A 22,861-nucleotide genomic window follows, 5' to 3' on the forward strand; every position below is an offset into this window, starting at 1 on the left:
ATATATATATACACATACATATATATATGTGTATTCATTCGTGGGCTCCTCATTCTTGAATCTGGGTGTTGCTGTGATCACCACTGCCCTCTTCCCATCCAGAGCCCATTAAGCCTTCTCACTATATTGTCAGATATCTAATAACATATCATTCCTACTTTCCTCTCACAATGCACCTTCATAGTTTTCCTGTTAACCTTTTACTTTTTTTTGTTGTGTTTATCTTTTGTTGCAGAAAACTATGTTTTTAATTATGTTTTTAATTTAATTATGTTTTAAAAAATTCTGTTGGTTCTTTTAGAATTCTGGCAAAATACTTATTCTGTATATGTTTGTAGATGGTATAAATTTATTGAAGATTGAGCAAGAATGTTAATTTTATATGGATCTCAAGAAACACAGATACTCGGTAAAATATGAGAATGTGTATATGTTTAAACATTTGGAATTGTAACCTGGTAGTTAACTGAAATGTCTTTGGTTTATTCATTTGTTTGTCTAGGAGCCCATGAAATCCAGAGCACCACAGCTGCATTTGGAATACAGATTCTATAAGCAGTTAGGATCTGGAGGTAGGTTATATGAACTTTAAAATTTGTAATAGCATAAATCATTATCATAATGATTCTTTAGTTTCAAGATAATATTTTAAATTTGATTAAAGAATCATTTTTTTTTTTAAATTGGGAATACTGAAGATATGCTTCAGTAGTTGAGTACTTCCTGCTCTTTCAGAAGAGGGGAGCTCCTGGCATATGTCAGGAGGCGAGCGTCTACCTGCAGCTGTAGCTCCAAGTGGTGTTCATTGTGATGCACATGTACAGGATGGGGTGACTTGTTGCAGTTGGTTCTCTCTCTCCACCTTGTGCATCCTGGGTCTAAACTCAGGTTGTTAGACTTGGTGGAAAATGCCTTTACTGCTGAACTACCTCCCTGGCCCAGGAAGAGTCATTTTTTATAACTGTCTTAGTCAGGGTTTCTATTCCTGCACAAACATCATGACCAAGAAGCAAGTTGGGGAGGAAAGGGTTTATTCAGCTTATACTTTCCACATTGCTGTTCATCATCAAAGGAAGTCAGGACTGGAACTCAAGCAGGTCAGGAAGCAGGAGCTGATGCAGAGGCCATGGAGGGATGTTTCTTACTGGCTTGCTTTCCCTGGCTTGCTCAGCCTGCTCTCTTATAGAACCCAAGACTTCCAACCCAGGGATGGCACCACTCACAAGGGGCCCTCCCCCCTTGATCACTAATTGAGAAAATGCCCCACAGCTGGATCTAATGGAGGCACTTCCCCAAATGAAGCTCCCTTCTCTGTGATAACTCCAGCCTGTGTCAAGTTGGTACACAAAACCAGCCAGTACAATAACTGTGCCAAAGGATACTGTTTTACTTAGTAGTCCTTTAAAAGAAATGAATGTGATGGTCATACGAGTAGAGAACATTGTGACAAAATAAATTTAGTCATGCAAATAGTATCCATAGTGTTAGCCTTTCCAATAATATTAACTGGAATTATGATGGGTATAAAATGGTTCTATAAATATATCCACATGGTAATTCCTAGAACCCAAATTTACATATGGGAGACGTATGAATTTGCAGGATTATCCTGGATGTTGTCTGGGTAAGCCCTAAATGTAAAATGCCAGTGTCCTTACTAGAAAGCAGAGACATTTGACAGGCACATAAAAGGGTGTGCTCATGGGGTGTGCTCATTGGAGTGATGTGAAGGAATGCCTGCAGCTCTAAGATCCTGAGGGAGGCTCCTGGCTTCTCCTCAGAGCCTGTAAAACAAGTTTAGCCCTGCCTTGACACAGCCTCATGAAACTGATTTGAGACACTGGCCTCTAAGGTATAATACAATCAGTTTGAAGCCATCAGATTTGTTGTAACTTCTTAAGAGCAGGTAATACAAGTAAAATATTCATATTTTTATATGAAGTTCTTAAATCTCAATGGGAATGGAGATTTTTTTTGCCATTGGCAAAATATTTATGGTAAAACTTTATACTTATATATTACATTGTCTTCACATTGAAGGTTTTCAGAGTGCTACTTTTATGTAATTGTAATGATTTTACTTGAACAGCTTTTCTGTAGTAGGATATATTGTTCCCCAGATTTAATAAAATAGAATTTCTTTTTATTTATTTATTTACTTATTTGTTTATTTATTTTACGAGTACACCGTAGCTGTCTTCAGACACACCAGAAGAAGGCATTGGATCTCATTACAGATGGTTGTGAGCCACCATGTGGTTGCTGAAAATTGAACTCAGAATCTCTGGAAGAGCAGTCAGAGTCTTAACTGCTGAGCCATCTCTCCAGCCCCCCAAAATAGAATTTCTTGATGTGTACTTTATAAATATATTTACATTCTAGTTGGTAGAGCTGTTTATTTCTTATAATGCAGTTTGCATTTTTTTTTTTTTTTCACTCAGGAGAGCATACACAAATGAGTATTCCTTTCAATGTTAGTAAATTTGAAAATTTGGATTAAGGAGTATATTATATGTTTTTATGTTCCCTGTCTTTCCTGAGTACTTTTGCTTTCAAGTCTAGTTTGTCAGATATTAAGGTAGCTCTACCTGTTTGCCTTGAATACGTTTTCCTGTCCATTGACCCTGAGATAATGTCTGTCCTTGATGTTAAGATGTGTTTTTTGGAGGCAGCAGAAGTTAGTTAGACTGTGTGTTTTCCTTGGAGATGTTAGAGTTAATTATTAATTTGTAGCATTTATTCTTGTTATTTGGTTGTGGTAGTGTGGGTTTTCTACCCCTTTTGATTAACTGTTCTGGAATTATTTATTCTTGTGTCCTCCTGAGTGTAGTTACTAACCTTTTCAGACTGAAGTGCCTTCTGTAGAGGAGGATTGGTGGGCAGAATTGTTTAAATTTGTTTGAATTGTAAAATGTTTTCCTTTTTCTGTTGATTGGGATTGATAGTTTTGCTGAATGTAGTAGTCCAGGCTGATGTTTGGGGTCTTTCAGAGCTTATAGAGTATCAGTTCAGGCTCATTTGGCCTTCAAAGTCTGCATTGAAAAGCTAGTTGTCATTTTCATGAGCCTGCCTGTGACTTGGTCTCTTTCTCTTGAAATTTTTAATATGCTTTATTTATTCTGTACATTTATCATTTGGGTCATTAGGTATTGTGGGGAGTTTGGTTTTGGTCAGGTTTATGTGCTATTCTGTAAACTTCTTGTACTTTTGAATAGGCATCACTTTCTGTAGGTTGGGGGAATTTCTTCTACAATTTTAGTAAAGATATTTTCTGTGCCTTTGACCTGGTTTTGTTTCCTCTGCCTCTGTATCTTGTATTTATAGGTTTTGTTTTTTCATAGTGTCACAGATTTCCTGGCTGTTTTGTGCCTGGGTCTCTCATTTTTAGATTGAACACTTTCTTATTTCCTTTGCCTGAGCTATCCACTTTACCTGTCTTCAGAATTTGCAATGTCTCTCTTGTTGAAGCCTTCTTCTGTGTGTGTGGTGTGTGTGTGTGTGTGTTTAAACTTCCTGAGTTTGTCATTTCCAGTTGTATTTCAGTTTGGGTTTTCTTTAGTAAATCTCTTGTCAGATTCCATTGCTATGTCTTGAATTGTTTTCATTATTCCATTCTGTTCTTTGTGTTTTTATGGTCTTTGTTAAGGCATTTATTCCTATCCTATTTAATGTTACTGAGCATGTTCTTTCTCTTTCTACTGGCCACTTTGTAGTTGTTCTAAGCTTACCATTACTGCTACTTAAGAAGGCAATTGTATTCTTTTTTATTGGTTATTTTATTTATTTACATTTCATATGTTGTCCCCCTTCCCAGTTTCCCCTCTTCAAGTCCCCATCCCATTCCCCCTCCCCTTTGTCTTTAAGAGGGTGCTCCTCTACCCACCCACTCACTCCCAACTCTCCACTCTAGCATCCCTCTTCACTGAGGCATAAAGCTTCCACAGGATCAAGGGCGTCTTCTCCCATTAATGACTGACAAGGCCATTCTCTGCTACATATGCAGCTCGAGCCGTGGATCCCTCTATGTGTACTCTTTGGTTGGTAGTTTAGTCCCTATGAGCACTGGGGGTCTGGTTAGTTGATATTGTTCTTCCTATGGGTTGCCATCCCCTTCAGGTCTTTCAGTCCTTCGCTTAGCTCTTCCATTGGGGTCCCCATGATCAGTCCGATGGTTGGCTGTGGTATCTGCATCTGTATTGGTCAGGTGCTGGCAGAGCCTCTCAGGGGACAGCTATACCAGGCTTCTGCCAGCAGGCGCTTCTTGGCATTAGCAGTAATGTCTGGGTTTGGAGTCTGCAGATGGGATGGATCCCCAAGTAGGGCAGTCTCTGGATGGCCTTTCCTTCAATCTCTCTTCTAGTTTTTATTCTTGCATTTCCTTTAGACAGGAACAATTCTGAGTTAAAAATTTTGAGATGGTTGGGTGACCTCATACCTCAACTGGGGGCCGTGCCTGTCTACTGGAGGTGATTTCTACAGATTCTCTCTCCCCTGTGTTGGGTATTTCGACCAATGTCATCCCTGTTGGGTCCTGGGAACCTCTTGCTTCCCTGGTATCTGGGACTATCTTGTGGCTACCCCCAGTTCCCCACCCCCCAGTGCTACATATATCTTTCAATTTTTCTGACCATCTGGACTTCTTTTTTGTATATTTTCATACCTGATTTCCATACATAGCCCCCGCCTCTTTTTCCCCTTCCTTCCCTCTGGATCCTAGGTCCCTCCCTCCTCCTACCTCCTGTGATTATTTTGTACCCCATTTTAAATAGGACTGAAGCATCCACACTTTGGTTTTCCTTCTTGTTAAGCTTCATATGGTCTGTGAGTTCTATCATGAATCTTTTGAACTTTTGGGCTGATATCCACTTATCAGTGTGTACATACCATATATGTCCTTTTGTGTCTGGATTACCTCACTGAGGATGATATTTTCTAGTTCCATCTACTTGCCTGCATATTTCATGATTGGGAAAAGATCTTTACCAACTCTATATCCATTAGAGGGCTAATATCCAAAATATACAAGGAACTCAAGATGTTAGACTTCAGAGAACCAAATAACACTATTAAAAATGGGTACAGAGCTAAACAGAGAATTCTCAACTAAGGAATCTCAAATGGCTCAGAAGCACCTAAAGAAATGTTCAACATCCTTAGCATCAGGGAAATGCAAATAAAAATGTCCCTGAGATTCCACCTCATACCAGTCAGAATGGCTAAGATCAAAAACTCAGGTGACAGCAGATGCTGGCAAGGAGGTGGAGAAAGAGGAACACTCCTTCATTGCTTGTGGGATTGCAAGCAATGCAACAACTCTGGAAATCAGTCTGGCAGTTCCTCAGAAAATTGGAAATAGTTCATTGGAAATTGTTCATTTCAATTGGAAATTGAAAACCCGGCTATACCACTACTGGGCATATACCTAGAAGATGCTTCAACATATAACGAGGACACGTGCTCCACTATGTTCATAGCAGCCTTATTTATAATACTCAGAAGCTGGAAACAACCTAGATGTCTCCCAACAGAAGAATGGCTACAGAAATTATGGTACATTTACATAATGGAGTACTACTCAGCTATTAAAAACATTGACTTCATGAAATTTACATCTGTAGTCTTGTACTTGGAATGCTTTCTTTCCCAGTGAATGCCTAGTGGCACTCCAATTTAATGTATCTGCTTTGCAGTGAATTTCCTGCTACCTGTTAGCTCTTCTCTAAAGTTATTAATCAATAACTTTTCAAAATTTTAATATTCATATGGGAAACATTGTTTCCTATATGTGAGTAACTTGACTTCTTTGAATTATGTAGATCTAAACAATACTTTGGTGATAGCAACAGTGGCTGTTACTAAAATTATAACTTCAGAGTATTGTCTTCTAAGAAATTAGGAAGCCCTCCCTCCCTTCTTCCTGCTGCCCCCCTGCCCTCTTGATCTTGTCATGTGAAAAAGTCAGGACCTTTACTCTTTCCCTGTTTTCATCTGGTTATCCACACTTCTGCATACACTGTCTTTTACATTATTTAGCTCTGTTCGCTGTGAAATGAATGGGGGGATTCTGTAATGTATGGGATTTTAATTATACTGTTTGAGAAGAATTTTGCTTGTGTTGTAAACATCATTGATATCTAAAATTCGTCTTCTTCATAGTTTCCTGATCGTGCTTTTCACAAGCACGATTTAACAAACAAACTATTCAGGTATATTAACCATACCTATGATTCTGCCACTCAGAAGTTTGAGGCAGGAGAATCATGAGTTTGAACTCATCCTGGACAACATACGGGACCTGTTCCCAAAACATCAAGAAGAAGGAATTTAAGAAAGCCTCCTGTCTCACCCCTCCGACTCTTCCATACTGTGCTGCTGGCATGAGAGGACTTACAGTAACAGTCTGTTTAGACGGCACATCTCAGACATTTCCTGCTGAGGGTCTTTTATGCCTTTAAGATTTTCTTAGGATTTCAGAAACCTTTTATTGTGAATTGGATCAACAAGAAATTCAAGTAAATGTTAAATATTAAAGTTTCCAAATTGTCATTTACAGTAATAATCGAAACATTTAAAAAATCAAGTTGAACTTTCCTTTTCAATATAGATGAATGAGAATGCTGTCACTGCCGTAAGTACTTTGCTATCTACTTTAATAGAAGACAGCCAGCTTCTCATATCTTCAGTTCATTGTGCTAGCATGTGTCCAGGAAGACTTACTGTTAGCTTGTGAAAAAATCAGAGTGAAAAAGATAAATAACACCCTCAGAACTTTATTAGTTTTAATCGTGACTGTTCCCTGAAATGGTCTCACAGACGAGTGTTGTTTACAGGCCACTGTTGTTTTCAGGCTTCGTGTTCAAACAGTTTTGATGAGTTACTTGGCTTTTAAATGATGGATACCCTTTTGATAGGGTATTAGTTATTTTTTTCATTGCAGAAAAAACAGACCGGAAAGTGATATAGCCCTAAAACCTGACCCCAGTATTCTACATCCCATCTGTGAATTCCAAAGTCCCTGCTTTTTTTAGGAAGACACTTCCTAAAGCAGCACCACTGACCTCGGACGAAGTGTTCAAATACACAAGGAGGACATTTTACACACAAACCACTTACTATGCCAAAGCATGAAAAATGGTAGTTCCTTAAAGTTTAGTTGCAATGTAAAGTTAGAAGTTTTCCCCTGAGTATGTGTATTAAAGTTCACTTACCCAGGTGTGATTTTGCATCCCTTGATCTCTTAGAAGATACTGTTTTATTGACATTAATGTATTTCACATATTGACATGTTTCACCGTCCATTTTGCACCATAATAATATCACCAGAACTTTGTCAGAATAATCTTTAACTATTATAAAATTATTAAAGTTATCTCAGTAGATAAACATTTTACAAAATTGTAATTACCCCTTGCTTAAATTTTTTTATTGTTTTTGGGTGGAGGGAGTCCTTGGTAACACTTTTGTTGGTTTGTCTTGAAGAGTTTATGCATTCTCAGGAATACTTTGTTTGCAGCTCGGAAGTGGTGGTGCATGTCTTTAATCCCAGCACTTGGGAGGCAAAGGCAGGTGGGTTTCTGAGTTCAAGGCCAGCCTAGTCTACAGAGTGAGTTCCAGGACAGCCAGGGCTACACAGAGAAAGAAACCCTGTCTCGAAAAACAAAAAAAACAAAACAAAACAAAAAAAGAATGCTTTGTTTGTTACTTATAAAAGGATAAGGCTTCAACAGTTAACGGATTTTAGTTGGCTTTATTTTTTCCTTTTTGTTTGTTTTTTGACACAGTCTTATAGTTCATGTGGGCCTCAAAACTCTGTGTATTGGAGGATGATCTTGAACTCCTGATCCTCTCACTGGTTTTTCCTCAGTGCTGGAGTTACAGGTGGCATGTAAGTCACCATCCCAGCTTAGAATAGACCTTGTTTTAACCCACCGTCAGAGATCAAAACCAGGACCTTATGAATACTAAGCAAAATTCAATCCAAGCCCAGCTTTCTTCCTCGGGTATGGTAGCACATACCCTCAATTCTAGCGCTGAGGAGGCAGAGCAGATGATCTCTGAGTTGGAGGCTAGCCTGCGTAATTAGTTCCAGGCCAGCCAAGGCTATCTAATGAGAACTTGTCATGAAAACCAAACGGAAACAAAAGATTGCGTTAGTGTCTTACTGTAAACAGCCTAGATAAGACTTGTGGTTTTCCTGCCTGAGCTTCCTATAGTGCCGGTATTACAGATCTGAGACACTTATTTCCATAGAATAGAACTAAGTGTTTCGGTGAACTAAGCAGAAGAGGGTGGTTTTATACACAGAGAATGGCAAAAACAGACAGACAGACAGACAACCAACGAACCCCTGTCCCCAGTAACAAGGAACATGAAACAGATGGGCATTTCAGAGTTACTTCCCTCATAAGGTAATAGAGGGGAGACAACAGTAGACACATGGCTGAGTCATAATGCCAAATCATTTTGAGTAAGAATTAAAGCAGAAGGAACTTAACATCATGCTGATTGAAACTAGCTCATTTTAGAAGAATTTTCTGTTTTTTTGAAAGGTCAGATAAACAAGTCTATTATTTGGTAACATGGAACTTTAGCATGGGGGAGTTCATTTTTATTCTTTGTTCTGCTAAAGCACAGTTGAATCGAAGAGTTCAAAGTGGACATTAGTCTTTCACCATTAAGTATGGTGCTAGCTTGCAGATGACCATAGCTTTGTTTTATTGGACTTAAAAAGCTTATGTTTCAAATTCCGCTGAGAGTTGTGTTAGATGTTTTCTTTGCATCATAAAATGGCTTTCTCCCTATTTTGTAGTGAGTGACATTGGTGGATTTTATTAATGTTAACCCCCAACTTTGCATTTATGGGCAAACTCTTCAGTTATGATATTTTATTTGCTTTTATATGCATAATACCTAAGTCAGTCCTATTAAAGATCATATCAGTGCTCAACAATTATTTAATGAATAAGGAGTGATGTTCCATAAGTATTTCTCCATTTTGGGTAGCATTTGAAAACATTGAAAAATTGATAACAAAATACTGTCATGCAAAAACCCAGAATTTTTGATACTTTTTTACTTTGTTAAGAGAGCAGTTCTCTACATTAAGTATTAGAATGTGGTTGGTGACTCAGAAGGAAGTAGAGAAGTTCACTTGTTTGTAGTCCTGGCATTAAGGAACTTCGCAATCTGTTCATTTTTATGTCCTAGATAGTTCTGACAAATTTTGATGCTCTAATGTATTTATACTTTACAGCTGAGAAGGAACAAACTAGACTGGAATGTTTTCCTAGAGATTGCTTAATAGAGATTAGCAACCTTCAGTGCTGTGGAGGAGAAAATACTATTGTGGGAAGAACTTTAAAAACTGTAGCTGAGAGCTATTGAAAAGTTCCAGTAGCAGTTCTGGGTCTTGACTGTACCTCTAAACTCTTACTGTGTATGATTTATTTTAGTCAAAACAGGACTTTAGTTGGAGTGAGCTTTAGTAAGTCTTAACACATATGATGAGTAACTATAGTAGAGTTGCTTACACTAGGCAGCGTGTGAAGTGCTGACAGACATGGAGGGTGGTGCATGGAGGGTGGCTGGTTCTGGAGAGTGTGTGCACATGCACTTGTTTCTGTTCCTGTGCCTGCTGCAGTTGTCATATTCTATTCCTCTGTGTCATGCTGCGTCATTCATCTTGACACTTGAAAAATGCTGCTCCTGCCCAAACCGCTGCTCTCGGGAGCCACATGAGGCTGAGTGGCACCCAGCCACAGCACCTTCTTAGGGCAGAAGGAGAAGTAGTTGTGTTGCCTTCTAGTTCAGTGTTCTCTCTTCTGCCTCAACAATAATTTGCACTCAGATTTATAGGGTTAACAGGAATTAACCAGTTCCCAAAGTCTTCATTAGGAAGAATGGAAAGGATTTTGTTTTAAACTGTATATGAAAAAAAAAAAAAAAACAAAAAACCTTCCCAAAGCTTTTGAGAGGAAAACAAGTATTTGTGGTAAAAGAACTTCATTTCTCCTCCACCTGAAACATTTATACATGCAGTATTAAGATAAATAGGTCACTTAATACATAGGTATTTATTGGAAATTTATTATTTTTTAAAATAAGAATGTCGGTTTATATTATTTTATATAACTTCATAATGAATTGTTAGTGTGTTAAGACATGAAACATCATTATTTCATAGTTTAGCTCAGAGAACTCAGTTGCTGACGGGAGTAGCAACGCTAAGATCAGGGTGTGGTCTACACTGAAGCATAGCATCCTTGTCTCCTCCTGGTCCCCAGCCCTGCCCCACCCCACCCCTCGAATGAGTATAGGATTGAAGCCTTCAGGTTTTAGAGGCTTTCCACCTGGCATGTAGTACTCTTCATAACATGGGGCTTGTTTCTTTAAGGCTACCTGGACAAATGCACACAGTCTGCCTTTTGATAACTTAAGATCTGCTGATAGAGACTATACATAGATTATACATGTATGTGCATGTATTATCCGTCCCTACACACATTCCTCTAACTATAAGGGTGAATGAAATCTTAGGAGTTTTTCCACACCTAAAGAAGATATTTGTGTTGATCTTAGCAGGATGCCAGTCATGGAGTTCATAAAGACAACAGTGACTACCTTGTTCAGTAAAAGTAGGCTCTTTTCTATTGTCTAAGCTTTTCTATAGTCTGTAGAAATATAAGGCTAAAGCTCAGTAGAGAGATAATAAAATACTCTTTAGATGATGCTCAGTGACACAGCTTCAGGACATGTGCAACTGGTCTACCATGTGAATATCAAGGAGTGGGATTACAGAAGGAGGTTTAATCAGAAAGGTTTAGTGTATTTCTGGAAAAATTAATTTACTGTTAAGGTACTTAAAAGTAGAAAAATTAAAACATTGTTTATTGGTTTTCTGGGAAAAAGGCTTAGTACTTAAAATGATAAAATTGTTAAATAGATTTTCTTTCTTCCTAGATGGTATACCTCAAGTTTACTATTTTGGCCCTTGTGGTAAATACAACGCTATGGTGCTGGAACTGCTGGGACCTAGTTTGGAAGATTTGTTTGACCTCTGTGATAGAACATTTTCTCTTAAAACCGTTCTCATGATAGCTATACAGCTGGTAAGTGGAGCTGGACACCTGCTTAGTTCTTTGGCTATAGTCTCTGCCCTCCGCCTTCCCTCTCTTGCTCCAGTCCTCAGTCCGTCCCCACCCCAGCCTCGCCCCACCCCTTCGTCAGTCATTCCACTCCCCAACCCTCCCATGCAGTATAACCTGGTCTTAAACTACTGATCCTCCTGCCTCTGCCTCCTGACTGCTACTATTACATATACTGTCACCTGTAACATTTATTTGTTAAAGTTTTAATATATTCAAGTTATAAGTTCCATTAAAGATTTTCTTTTTGACTTTTTCATGTGAACCCTTGAGATAGAAATTATTTTCTTCTTTTTACAACATCTTTCTAGTCTGCATAGAACATAAAATTAATATTTTAATTGCTTTAAGGACAGAATGCTCATTTCAAGGTTAAGGTTTTTCTAATACTCTTTTCTTGTATAAGATGAAAACTTTGAAACCTCAAAAAGAGTTCTTAATCTTGGAAGTTGACATTAATGACCTAATAAAAGAGGAAACAAGCAGATGAGAGATATACTTCAGTATTTAATTTTCAGGGAACCTATGAGAAAACAGTTGAGATTATTTTGATGTAAATGCTAATATAAGTATACTGCTGAAGCTTGAAATTGTTTTTATTTACTTCATTATTCTACTTATACAGATTTATATTGAAAGTACTTAGATTACTTATAATCTTATGTGCAGCAATAGATAAAATTGTAACATATGAGAAATACCCTGTGATGTAGAACTAACAAGGTAAATGGGATAAATTATAAATAGTTATAAAGTAACATACAACTATTAAAAACTGCACTAAAATTTTTTTGTGATCTTGAAAATGCTAATAAGATACTGTTAAGGCATGGGTCATAGGATTGTGAGCCACAGTTTGTTAACAGAGTAGAATGCTGACATAGCATTGTTAACCAGAATTGTCACAAATGGAATAGTTAACTTCTATCTGTCTATCTATCTATCTATCTATCTATCTATCTATCTATCTATCTATCTATCTATCTATCGGAAGACAATTTTGTATTTATGTACAGAAAACTTAGTGTAAATTTAACCCAATTTAGTGGCGAGTTCTTTAGTCTTTGCCTTTTCCAGCTTGGCAATTCGAGACACAGACTTAGGACCAGGACGTTGTCACCCTATGATCTGTCATTATAATTGGTCCTAATAGCTTCCACCAGCTTAGCCAGAGCACCCTTGTCTTCTGAGTTAACCTGAATGAAGGCAACGGTGGTGCATGTCTTCCTATGGACCAGGCACCTCAGCCTAGCCTTTCCCTTGATGATGCAGTAGAGCACCTCTATCTTTCGACACAGGGCAGGCAGGAAAACCACCAGGTCTACATAATGGGCAGTCACCACCTTGTTCTCCACCAAGGTAGTGAGTGTATTGACTCCTGCTTGGAGGACGGGTGGTCTCTTAGTTGGGACATCCCCTTGGCTTCTTCTCTGGCTTTGTCTCTGGCTTGTACTTGTGGGCAAGCTTAAGCAGCTGAGTAGCTGTTTGTCTGTCCAGGGCCTGGGTGAACTGGTTAATGGCAGGAGGTACTTTGAGCTGCTTATAAAGGATGGCTCTTTAGGATTGACCACCTTTTTGGTTTCCTGTTTTTTGACGACAGCGGGCCTGGGCCACCTCCTTCCCCTTGGCCGTCTTTCCTTTGTGCATCTTGCTCGGCCGGTGGAAAGAGCAGTTTCCTTATATCTAATGTTCTGTTTAGCTATTTTGTATGGTAAACATTATTTGAGAAGCTGAAAAATGGTTAATATAATTGTATTTTGTTATTATAGTTGGAATTCAAAATTTTCCATTTTCAAGATTTTAACATGTTTAATACAGAGGGATCCACTTTGAAAAAAATTACTAAATGATGTTAATTTTTTATGGTAATTTTTTTAAAGGTAAAATTGCATTCTTGAGGTTTTATTATTATAAAAATTGCCTTATTGTTGAACTGAGGAAGAATAATCTTAACTTTATGAATTTATCTTTAGTTTTGAGTTTGAGATCTTTATTTTTAGGCCTTAAAGTTTTTCATCTTTGTAATCTAGCATCCTCTGAAAATGGGTTTGAGTTTGACTTACTGATAGGAAATATATTCCTAAAATTCAGACACTTTGATTTATCTGTGACTGTAACAGCAAAGACTAAAGTCATAAATGGGTGTATGTTCGTTGAGGAACTAGAGACTCACACCATGTTAACATTAAAGGCTTAAATTTCTAATTGTTTTCTTTATTATTATTTTTATTGTGAAAGTCTGTCTTGGTTTTATCATGATTTTGTTAGTGAAAATCTAAAATAAAAATTCTTTTCTCTTTTCCCACTAAGATTTCTCGAATGGAGTATGTCCACTCAAAGAACTTGATATACAGAGATGTGAAGCCCGAGAACTTCTTAATAGGACGGCCGGGAAATAAAGCCCAGCAAGTCATTCATATCATAGATTTTGGTTTGGCAAAGGAATATATTGATCCAGAGACCAAGAAACATATACCATACAGAGAACACAAAAGCCTTACTGGGACAGCCAGATACATGAGCATAAACACACACCTAGGAAAAGGTATGTGGGAGCTTGGTTCTGTAGCTGTGGCAGCAGTGTGAGTTGATTTGCTACTGTGAGCCAGTGTTTGCAAATTAAAATAGCATGTATTATGATTCTCATTCACCATATACCTATAGCTTTCTTTCACTTGTATTTTGATAATACTGTGAAAATAAGGTCTAGTACAGGGGAAATGTTTCCTATGATAACTTGGAATATCCAACCTTTGATACAATTGAGAGATCCATTTAAGTATTTCTGTTAAATAATATGAGGCAATGCCCAATTTTAACTGAATTCAGTGGATGTGAATTTTTTATTGAGATTGTAAAGGCAGGTAGAGCTGCTTCTAGATAAGAGTAGTTTTTCCTAACAGAATGACTCTGGAAAAGTTAGTAACTTTAAAAATATATTTTCTATGTATATAAAGAGTAATATATCAACTGTAGATTATTTTTTATGTCTTTTTTTGATTGAGGATCTAATTGGGACAATCTTTTATTCATTGCATAGGTTTAGTATCTCTCTCTAAAACCAGGAATACTTCTTCTTTAGGTCTTAATCTTAATAATTTTTAGGAGCAAAGGTAATTTTTACAAATATTCTCAATTTGGGTCATTTATTTTTTATGATTAGATTTTGGTATGCATGTTTAGTGCACATCTGTGAAAGAGCAAAGAAGTCTTGTGTTCTTGTACTCTGTCAGGAGTCAGTTCATGTAATTAGTTCCAGTTGGATCTATTCACTTAATTAGACTATGTCTGTTGAGTTTCTCCAGGGAATCGAACGTTCCCTTAGCAACCAAAAAGTATGTTGTAGGTAGATATTTGCAGACATGTTATTCTTTCAGTTTTTTTTTTTCCTTTTTTGAGATAGGGTGTAGTTTCATAGCTTAGGCTGTCTTCAAGCTTGAAGTCCTCTTTGGCCTCTCACATTGTAGGATTGCAGGCATATGCCACCAGAAATGTCTCTTTAATACATTTACCTAGTAGATTTATCATGTTTTGATTTTTCTCTCTCCGTTGTTCCTTATGTATTTATTAGCTGATTAGCTGACATCACAAACTTTACTCTTTACCCAGTTACTGACTTGTATCTGCAGACTATGGCTCTCATTTTGAATTATTTAATAAATACATGGCTACCATTGTTTATTTTGATGCCCAGATGTCTTTCATTGGCCACTAGTTGCTCATTCAAAGCTGGTTCCTCCTGACAACATTCGTACCATTCTTTGAGCACTTTTTGATTTTGTAGTTTCATTAATAAGATGTCCTGGGTTTCTTTATTTGATAATGATAGTATTTAAAGACCAGGCCAATGGGTATCTTCTTGCTATGTTTTGGTATTACCACTAGGATCTGGGAAATGTATAAAAATATATATATATGTGTGTGTGTGTGTGTGTGTGTGTGTGTGTGTGTGTGTGTGTGTGTGTGTGTATATATATATATATATACACACACACACAGAGAAAACAGTAGCCTATATAGCATACAAATGTACACATGTACTATTACATTCCTAGCAAAGGCTCAAGATTATTCTGGTACTTCTGAGTTTTGAGTCTGTTTACTACAAAGTATTATACTCTACCTATATTTCTTTCCCTTCTTATTTTCCTTTGCTAACATTGAGAATTGTGCTCACCAGTGCTTATTTATTCAGTGTTTGAAAGCCAGGCTACACAGAAAATAGCTTCAGAATTGCTCAATGACACTTTTGTGAAGCAAGCTTACTACACACAGTATTTAATGAATTTTCAGAGTTCTTTAAAAAACAAAATTTATGTTAGATAAGGCAAAAATATTTAGGTCTGTAATGTATCAGCAGGTATCTACAGTAGGTAACCTGCAGCTCTATCTATTTTGTGTTTCTCATGGAAGCCTTGTGATTTTGGTTTCTTACATCTGACTTATCTAGAATTAGAATTTGGTATGAGGTGAGATCATGGTTGAGGTTTTATTCATGGTATATTTGTTCACACTGAGTTGTGTTTGTCTTTCTCTTAAAATCAGTTTTACATTGTATTTGCAGTAAGTTTTTCTGAAACCATTCTGCGTGCTTATATCAGTGGAAGCACAGACTTGGTTTTCTGCTTTTAGATTCTGTTCCTATTGTCTTAGTCAGAAGGACTAGCCAGGAATGTACCACAGTCTAATATTGGTCATCATTGCTTAAAGTACACAATAAGGTTTGGGCAGAACCACAAAAGCTGTCTACCCCAACTTCCAGCTTCCTTCAGACTTACCTAGTACAGAGTGGTTGTCTCTGCTCTGCTCCTAGGTTCTGAATTCGTTAGCCTTTGGCATTGTTGCTGACAGCCTGCCTGCTACTGGGCTCATGGTGTACCTCTGAAATGTGTGAAAAAATGTGAAATGCCTTTAAGTACAGTTTCAGACAAGATGATAAAAGACAACTTTTATTCCGATAATATTTTTGGTAAATCCTTTCAATAGCACACTATCGTGACAGATTTAAAACACAATTGGGTAGCCTCTTTTAAAACCAGTCACACCCATATTTGCATGTGCATTGTCTGTGAGAAATTTTCCTTTCATGGGAGTTGTTACAGACTATTTCAAAATAACAACGCCTCACAACTATTTTATTGTAAGACATGAGGTCACAACTTCCCTATAGGCTAATGTTTTTTGTGTGAACAATGGTATATGTAGCAGCTTTCTATTTGTAGAACAGACAAAGTGAGTTAGTAATCATTGTTAGGAAAGGCCTTCAGAGGTTGGGGAAGTGGCATTTAACTATTGTAGGAATCTACAAACAAGAAAAGCTATAAAGTTTTATTTTGCAAAGATATACTTACGTAGTCTAATTTAGATGAGTAATATTGTAGAGGAAGTGTTTGTCAGATCACATGAATTCCTAATATGAACTAATAAGAGTTCAGTTATGTTTGAGTGCGTTCTGTACATTCTATGAGTTGGTGATGTTTGTGACATGGATGGGTATCTCATATTTGTTAAATTTGAAATATTGGATTTGGCGAAGAGGAAGGAACCAAGAAAGATAGAAAGAGGAAGGAAAGAGGGAAGGAAGAAAGAAAGGGAACAGAGAAAACGTAACTTTAATTTCTATGTGTCTGATTGAAGCCTTCATAGCTTTACTTAGTTCTTAACAATCCCCCTTCCTTCTTTATCCTGTCTCCTTTCTTTCCTTTCTTTCCTTTCCATCCTGTCCCTCCCTCTGTCCCTTCCTTCCTCCCTTTCTTCCATTTTTCCTTTCCTGTTCTTTGTTTTTCAAATGCTGGAGGGTCAAATCAGGGCTGAAGGTGCTAGGCAAGCTTTGAGCTGGTGGACTCCATACCCAGACCTTTGCTGATTCCAGTAGAGGAATCACATCAAAATCACATTACATAGTCTTTCATTTTTAGACTCATAATATCTGTTGATCTTAACATGGTATAAGGTCATTTATGCTCTGAAGACAAATGCAGTGGTTTGCTTTTATTTTTGCTTATATCACTGTCTAAAGTGACATCTTCAGAAAGCTGTGTGACTGGTTGGGATTTCCATTGTCCACTTAATCAAACCACTACCTGCTGCTGCTACTTCATTGTATTTGATGATGAGCTGTTTTATGTTAGCTCTAATTAGATGTCTACAAAAACTCTTGTCAGTGGCTTTGAGGCTCATTTTTAAATTCTTGGATCATTTTTCTGCCTTTTAAAAAAATCTTACTGAAGTATCCATTTTCCCTCTGTCTGTCTCCCTCCCCTCCCCCCCCAATAAGCTTAGAGAGAATACATTTAATTTTAGTTTTTGGAGGTTTTCCTTTTTGTCTATCAGTTTTGTCTCACTTTCCATCTTACATGTATGTAGTTCCTTGCTGCAGCACCTGGCTTTCCCCTTATTTTGATTTTTTTCTATTAACTTAGAAGCCACACTTACTGAATTATATCTAAATTGAGAGAAATTTCAAGAAAGAACTTGAATTAAATGACTATACACTGGATTCTTTCTCAGGAAGAAATCTCCATGTTCTTGATTTTTTTTGATAGTGTTGGGCTGTGTGTCTAGGTGAGGGCTGAGGGAGTTGTTGCTGTACACTATGCTCATGATTGTTTTGTTTCTTTTATGTTGAGGTGGATCTTTCTGTCTACCAGTGTGGCCTGAAACCCATTACCGCCCAGGGTGACTTGGAACTCACTTGTGTTTATCAGTCTGGGCTTGAATTAAGCACTCTCCTGCCTTAGCCTTCTGAATGCTGGGATTACAAGCATATATCTCATGCTCTGCCCTTGTATTGTCATTGCAAAAAATGCCAAATATCATTTTTATTATGTAATTTGAAAAAGTGTGAGCTCAGTGAATGTTGTTGTGGCAAATGTATTTCTGGGTATTGTGGGGTTGACATACTACTAAAACATTTCATAAGGAAATATTAAATAAAGCCATCTATAATAGATTTACTTTTATTTTTTATTTATGTATATGCATGTATGTTTGTATAGGAGTATCTACATATAAGGAAGTTGATGGTGGGGCCAGAAGAAGGTCCTGGAGTTCAAATTACAGTTGGTTGTAAGTTACCCAGTGTGGTGCTAGGAACTGAACTCAAATCCTTTAAGAGTACAGCAAGCTCAACCATTGCTCCATCTCTCCAGCTCCTATTGATAACCTTTACTTGTGTATGGTAGGATTTTTTTTTTTAATTTACAAAGAATAATTTATAGTCTCTTGAATTTTTATTCTTTGAATGCTCTTACCAGTCTGCCTTTGTTGTTTTTTAGTAAGAAATAAGTTTATTTTTGATAATATATACATGTATATAATAGATTCCTACTTTAGCATATTCTGTGCTTAAAATAGGTAAATTTGGGTTCATGAAAAAAAGGCTTTCTAGTCAAAATTAAACTTTAATTTATATGGACAATTACAGATAATTGAATAGTACTATCATATCTAAATGGAGAAAAGTAATATTGAATTTTTAATAGAAAAGCATTGCAGAAGGTTTGTAGCAAACTTGATTTCATTGTTAGGTTTTTCCAAGTGAACAAATGTATGAAGGTATGTAGAATCCTGTCTTGTTAAGTTCTGGTAGTTATTTCACCTTTCTGAGCATACACTCCAGATATGAGGTAATAGTTTATACTTTCAGTGAAGTTACAACTTTGAAATGTCTCATATATGGCACATGGATGTATATGAGGCTCTGAAAATGGGCTATGCACATGTAATGCATAATATTTCTAATGGGTAAAAGTTTAATTATATAGCTTACATTTCTTTGAATTCATTTAAAAGAAATTTTAACTGTACTTAAATCAAATCCCCACTTCTAATCTTTTAAAAATTACATAATCATGACTTTGAGGGAAATACCCCTCAAAGACCTTTTAAAGAGGCCTATTCAGTTAAATGCTTTAGAAAAATGTTAACAGGATTTAATAAGCACCTGATAACCTGTGAGGGATCTTTTTCGTGTAATAGAACTCTTACAGACTTGAAGTGTGGGCCTTAGTTACTCTATTTCAAAGAGAAAACTTTCTTGTGACTTGTCTTACTTCCCACTTGGTGACATTTACTTCCAGGTGTCAGTTGGTAAAAGAACACAAAGAAGCAGTTGTGAGCGCAGAAGAGGTTTTGGATTGGATTTTAGTAGTGGGCTTACTTTACTAGCTTCTATTTATGGCTTGAATTTAGAATGCCTTGTAGATTATAAATCTAATGCTGTCCCTTGATGGAGTGATGTAGGTGAGATCACTTTATGATCACTTTTGTTGACACTGTGGTAACTAAAGTACTCCGATGGAATAGAAATGGCTTTTTGTAGTGTTTCTTTAACAAAGAATCCTATTCTGAGGCTAAAATTATATATATTAGTGTGTGTGTGTATGTATCACCTATTTATTTTGCATATGTGTGTGTGGGGCTGTTGAAGTACTCATGTTACTGCCTGAGTTTGGAAGGCTGGAGGCCAGTTTGAGGGAGTCAGTTCTTTCAAGTCTTTGTAATTATATGCTATTTTACTTAAATGCGTGCGCATGCACACACACACACACACACACACATACATACACAGAGAGAGAGAGAGAGAGACAGAGAGAGAGAGAGAGAGAGAGAGAGAGGAGAGACATATGCTCTCTTAAATATTGGTAAATTTGTCTTTATGTATTTTCTGGGTTTTTGATACTGTTGTAAAGATGTTGGTTTTTAAATTTAATTTGATTACTCATTGCTAGTATATGGATGCTTTGGTTTTATACTCACTGTTTTATACCTATGTATGTGGGGGTCAGAGGACATCCTTGTGTAGTCCAGTCTCTCACCCTTTTGTATGGTGCTAGAGTCAGCCTGGATTGCATCATCCATCATGCTGCCTTGCTGTTCCTGAATACATTTCAATAATTAAATGACATTTTTCTTGTGTTGTTATATGGCAAGAGTTTTTCATATGATAATGAATAGAAAGAATGAAAGAAACAGCTCATTTAAATTTATGTTAGGCCAGGTCTAGTGGCTCCAGGAATAGAATCCAAGGTACAGTGGAGTCTGAGACCATAAGGTCACAACGTCAAGGCCTGTATCTAGGCTAAATTCAAGGTGTAAATTCAAGGCCATTTTGGAAAAGTTCATGAGAACTGGTCTCAAGTGAAAAACAAACAAGGAGAGAAAAAAGAACTGGAAACAATGCACTGGGAGCTTAGCCCAGATCTGGAATGCCTGTCTGGTGTCCCCAGGCCTGGGGACAAACCTAAGGACCACATATAATAAAGTGAATGAAGAAAACAAGGCTAAAAGAATGTTTCAGATTTTCACAGTCTTTTTTTCTTAGGATAAAGACATTTCTATAACTTATTTTGTTGAGTTTTTATTTAAAATAACATTGTGTGGTGCTGAGGATCAAGCTTTGGGCCTTGTGCAGCCTAGGAAATGCTCAGTCTCCAAGACTAAGACCAGCCTTGCTCAGACTTTATGAGGAATATAGAGTAGAGTTTCTAAATACTTTTAATATTTCTGATAATTGAACAATTTATATCTTATAAATTTTAATTAGGGGTGTGTGTGTGTCAGTCAGTGTGAATTGTATGTGAGTGCAAGTATTCAGCACATGTGGAGGCCAGAGCATGACATCAGGGCTTTCTTTATTGCCTCAAAAGAAAGTTCTCATGGAATTGGCCACTTGGTTTTTACGTTTTAGCTTACAAGGTCTTGGGAACTGCTTGTCTCTGCCTCCAAGTCCTGGGGTTACAGGCAGTGGCCTCCTTTCTGGCTTCTTATGTACTTGTTGGAAATACAAACTCTGCCTTTTGCTTACAGAGCAAGCACTCTTACCCACTGAGCTATCTCCCCAGTCCCAATAGATTCACATTTGAAGGTTAAATCAACCTTATATTCTAAGGTTAATGATTACTTTGTCAATGAACATTATCTTCTTAAGGATTTTATGCTCGTTTATGAGTGATACCTCATGAGTTTTTGTTACTTGTAGTGACTTTGTGCAGTGACATCCTGACAACAGGATAATATGAGTCGAGAACTCTTACTTCTAAGTTTTATTGATCTGATACTTCTTGCCTTTAGTAGAATTTACCAGGCATGCCTCATATTTGGGTAAGATTTTAAGATGTATTAACTTGTTTTAATTAGTTTAAAAAACAATTGTGTGTATACAGTTGTGTGTTTGTGTTTTGTATATGTGTGGGCATGTATGTATGTATATGCATGTATGTATATACAAGGGCACAGATTATGTGACAGACTTTCTGGGGAGATCAAATAGTTGCACATGTTTGCTCATCCCAGAAAACAAACCTATAACAGATTAAAGTTAACAGTTGCACTGAAGTCCATTTTGCTGAACCAGTGAGTTTTTATTGGTGCTGCTAACAGGAGTATGTGTGAAAAATTAGTTTCAGAAGCAGGATGACTCAAAAGCAGCTGCATGACCAAACAGCCCACTGCAGCACAGATGGTGACTCATGCAAGCAGTGTCTCTGCAGCTTTCTGCATTGCTTCCAGGCTGCTCAGCAGCTCTGAGAAACCTCACCTGGGCAGCGTCTTCTCCAGCACTTGTTTACTGCTTCTGTCACTGTGGTGGGACTCCCAAGTGTCATGAAGTCCCTTCTTGTCTCATGAGAGGAAGGTTTCCCACATGAATGTGAAGGTCAGAGTACACACAAACTCAGGTGTTTCTTCAACTAACTTCATGCTTGAGACAGGGTTTCTAGTTGTTCACTGTTGCATAGGTCAACTTAGTTGGCCTGGAAACATCAAGAATTCTTCTGCCGGTCAGTAGTGGCGCACGCCTTTAATCCCAGCACTTGGGAGGAAGAGGCAGGAGGATTTCTGAGTTCGAGGCCAGCCTGGTCTACAGAGTGAGTTCCAGGACAGCCAGAGCTACACAGAGAAACCCTGTTTCGAAAACCAAAACAAAACAAAAAAAGAATTCTTCCATGTTCATTCCTTCGCATTATTGGTGAGCTGTGATTACAAATACATGGTACAACATCCAGCTTTATGTGGCTTCTGGGGATCTGAACTCTGGTCCTTATACTTGCATGGCAAGTACTTTATCCACTGAACCATCCTTTCAGCTCATGGTTTAAAATTTAAATTAAATTTCTTTTATTGGCATAGAGCTCTTTATTTTGTCTTGAAGCAGTTCAGTCATTAGTAAATCTTAGAAAGTATTTGTCTGTTTCATCTCACTTGAGTTGGCATGATGTTGGTTCTTTTTATGGTTTTTGAGAGGGAGTTTCTGTGTAGCCTCGGCTGTCCCCTGGAACTCATGTAAATCTTCCTGTCTCTGCATTCCAAGTGTTGGAATTAAAGGTGTGTGTTCCCACCACCCAGCTAAGTTCAGAATTTTCTTAAATCAGTTTTTTTCAAGGTCTGTAAGATCTAGTCTAATGCTCCTCTGTTGCTTCTATTACTGTTAATTTGTGCTTTTTTTTTATTCTAGTAAGAGGATTAATTATTTTATTGAAGCTTTCAAATGATCAACTTTTTCTTTAGTTAGTTTGTCCTGTTGAATTTCTGTTTTCCGGTCATTGACCTCTTTATATATCAACTTCTCCCCCCAGTCCCCCGCCCATGCCCTACTTATTTTGTGTAGTATTGATATGAAGACATATAAGTGGTCAGAATATAAAGTCCAGAATTTGAACATAGATGGTCAGCTGAGTTTTGAGAATAATGCAGAAACAGTTTTGGCAGCAGGGAAA

The 22,861-nt window shown here is 37.3% G+C and overlaps 1 protein-coding gene across 9 annotated transcripts in view; it reads left to right on the plus strand.

The window, feature by feature from the left end:
- The window catches only part of Csnk1g3 (casein kinase 1 gamma 3), a 90,349-nt gene that overhangs the window by 37,970 nt on the left and 29,518 nt on the right, over positions 1-22,861 (plus strand). For all 9 annotated transcript variants that reach the window (XM_031365701.1, XM_031365702.1, XM_031365699.1 and 6 more), the window contains 3 exons: positions 503-572; positions 10,960-11,108; positions 13,455-13,689. In XM_031365701.1, the coding sequence (XP_031221561.1) occupies positions 503-572; positions 10,960-11,108; positions 13,455-13,689 (454 nt within the window). The remainder of the gene's footprint in view (positions 1-502; positions 573-10,959; positions 11,109-13,454; positions 13,690-22,861) is intronic.

Source organism: Mastomys coucha, unplaced genomic scaffold (genome assembly GCF_008632895.1).
Source record: "Mastomys coucha isolate ucsf_1 unplaced genomic scaffold, UCSF_Mcou_1 pScaffold13, whole genome shotgun sequence".
NCBI lineage: Eukaryota > Metazoa > Chordata > Mammalia > Rodentia > Muridae > Mastomys > Mastomys coucha.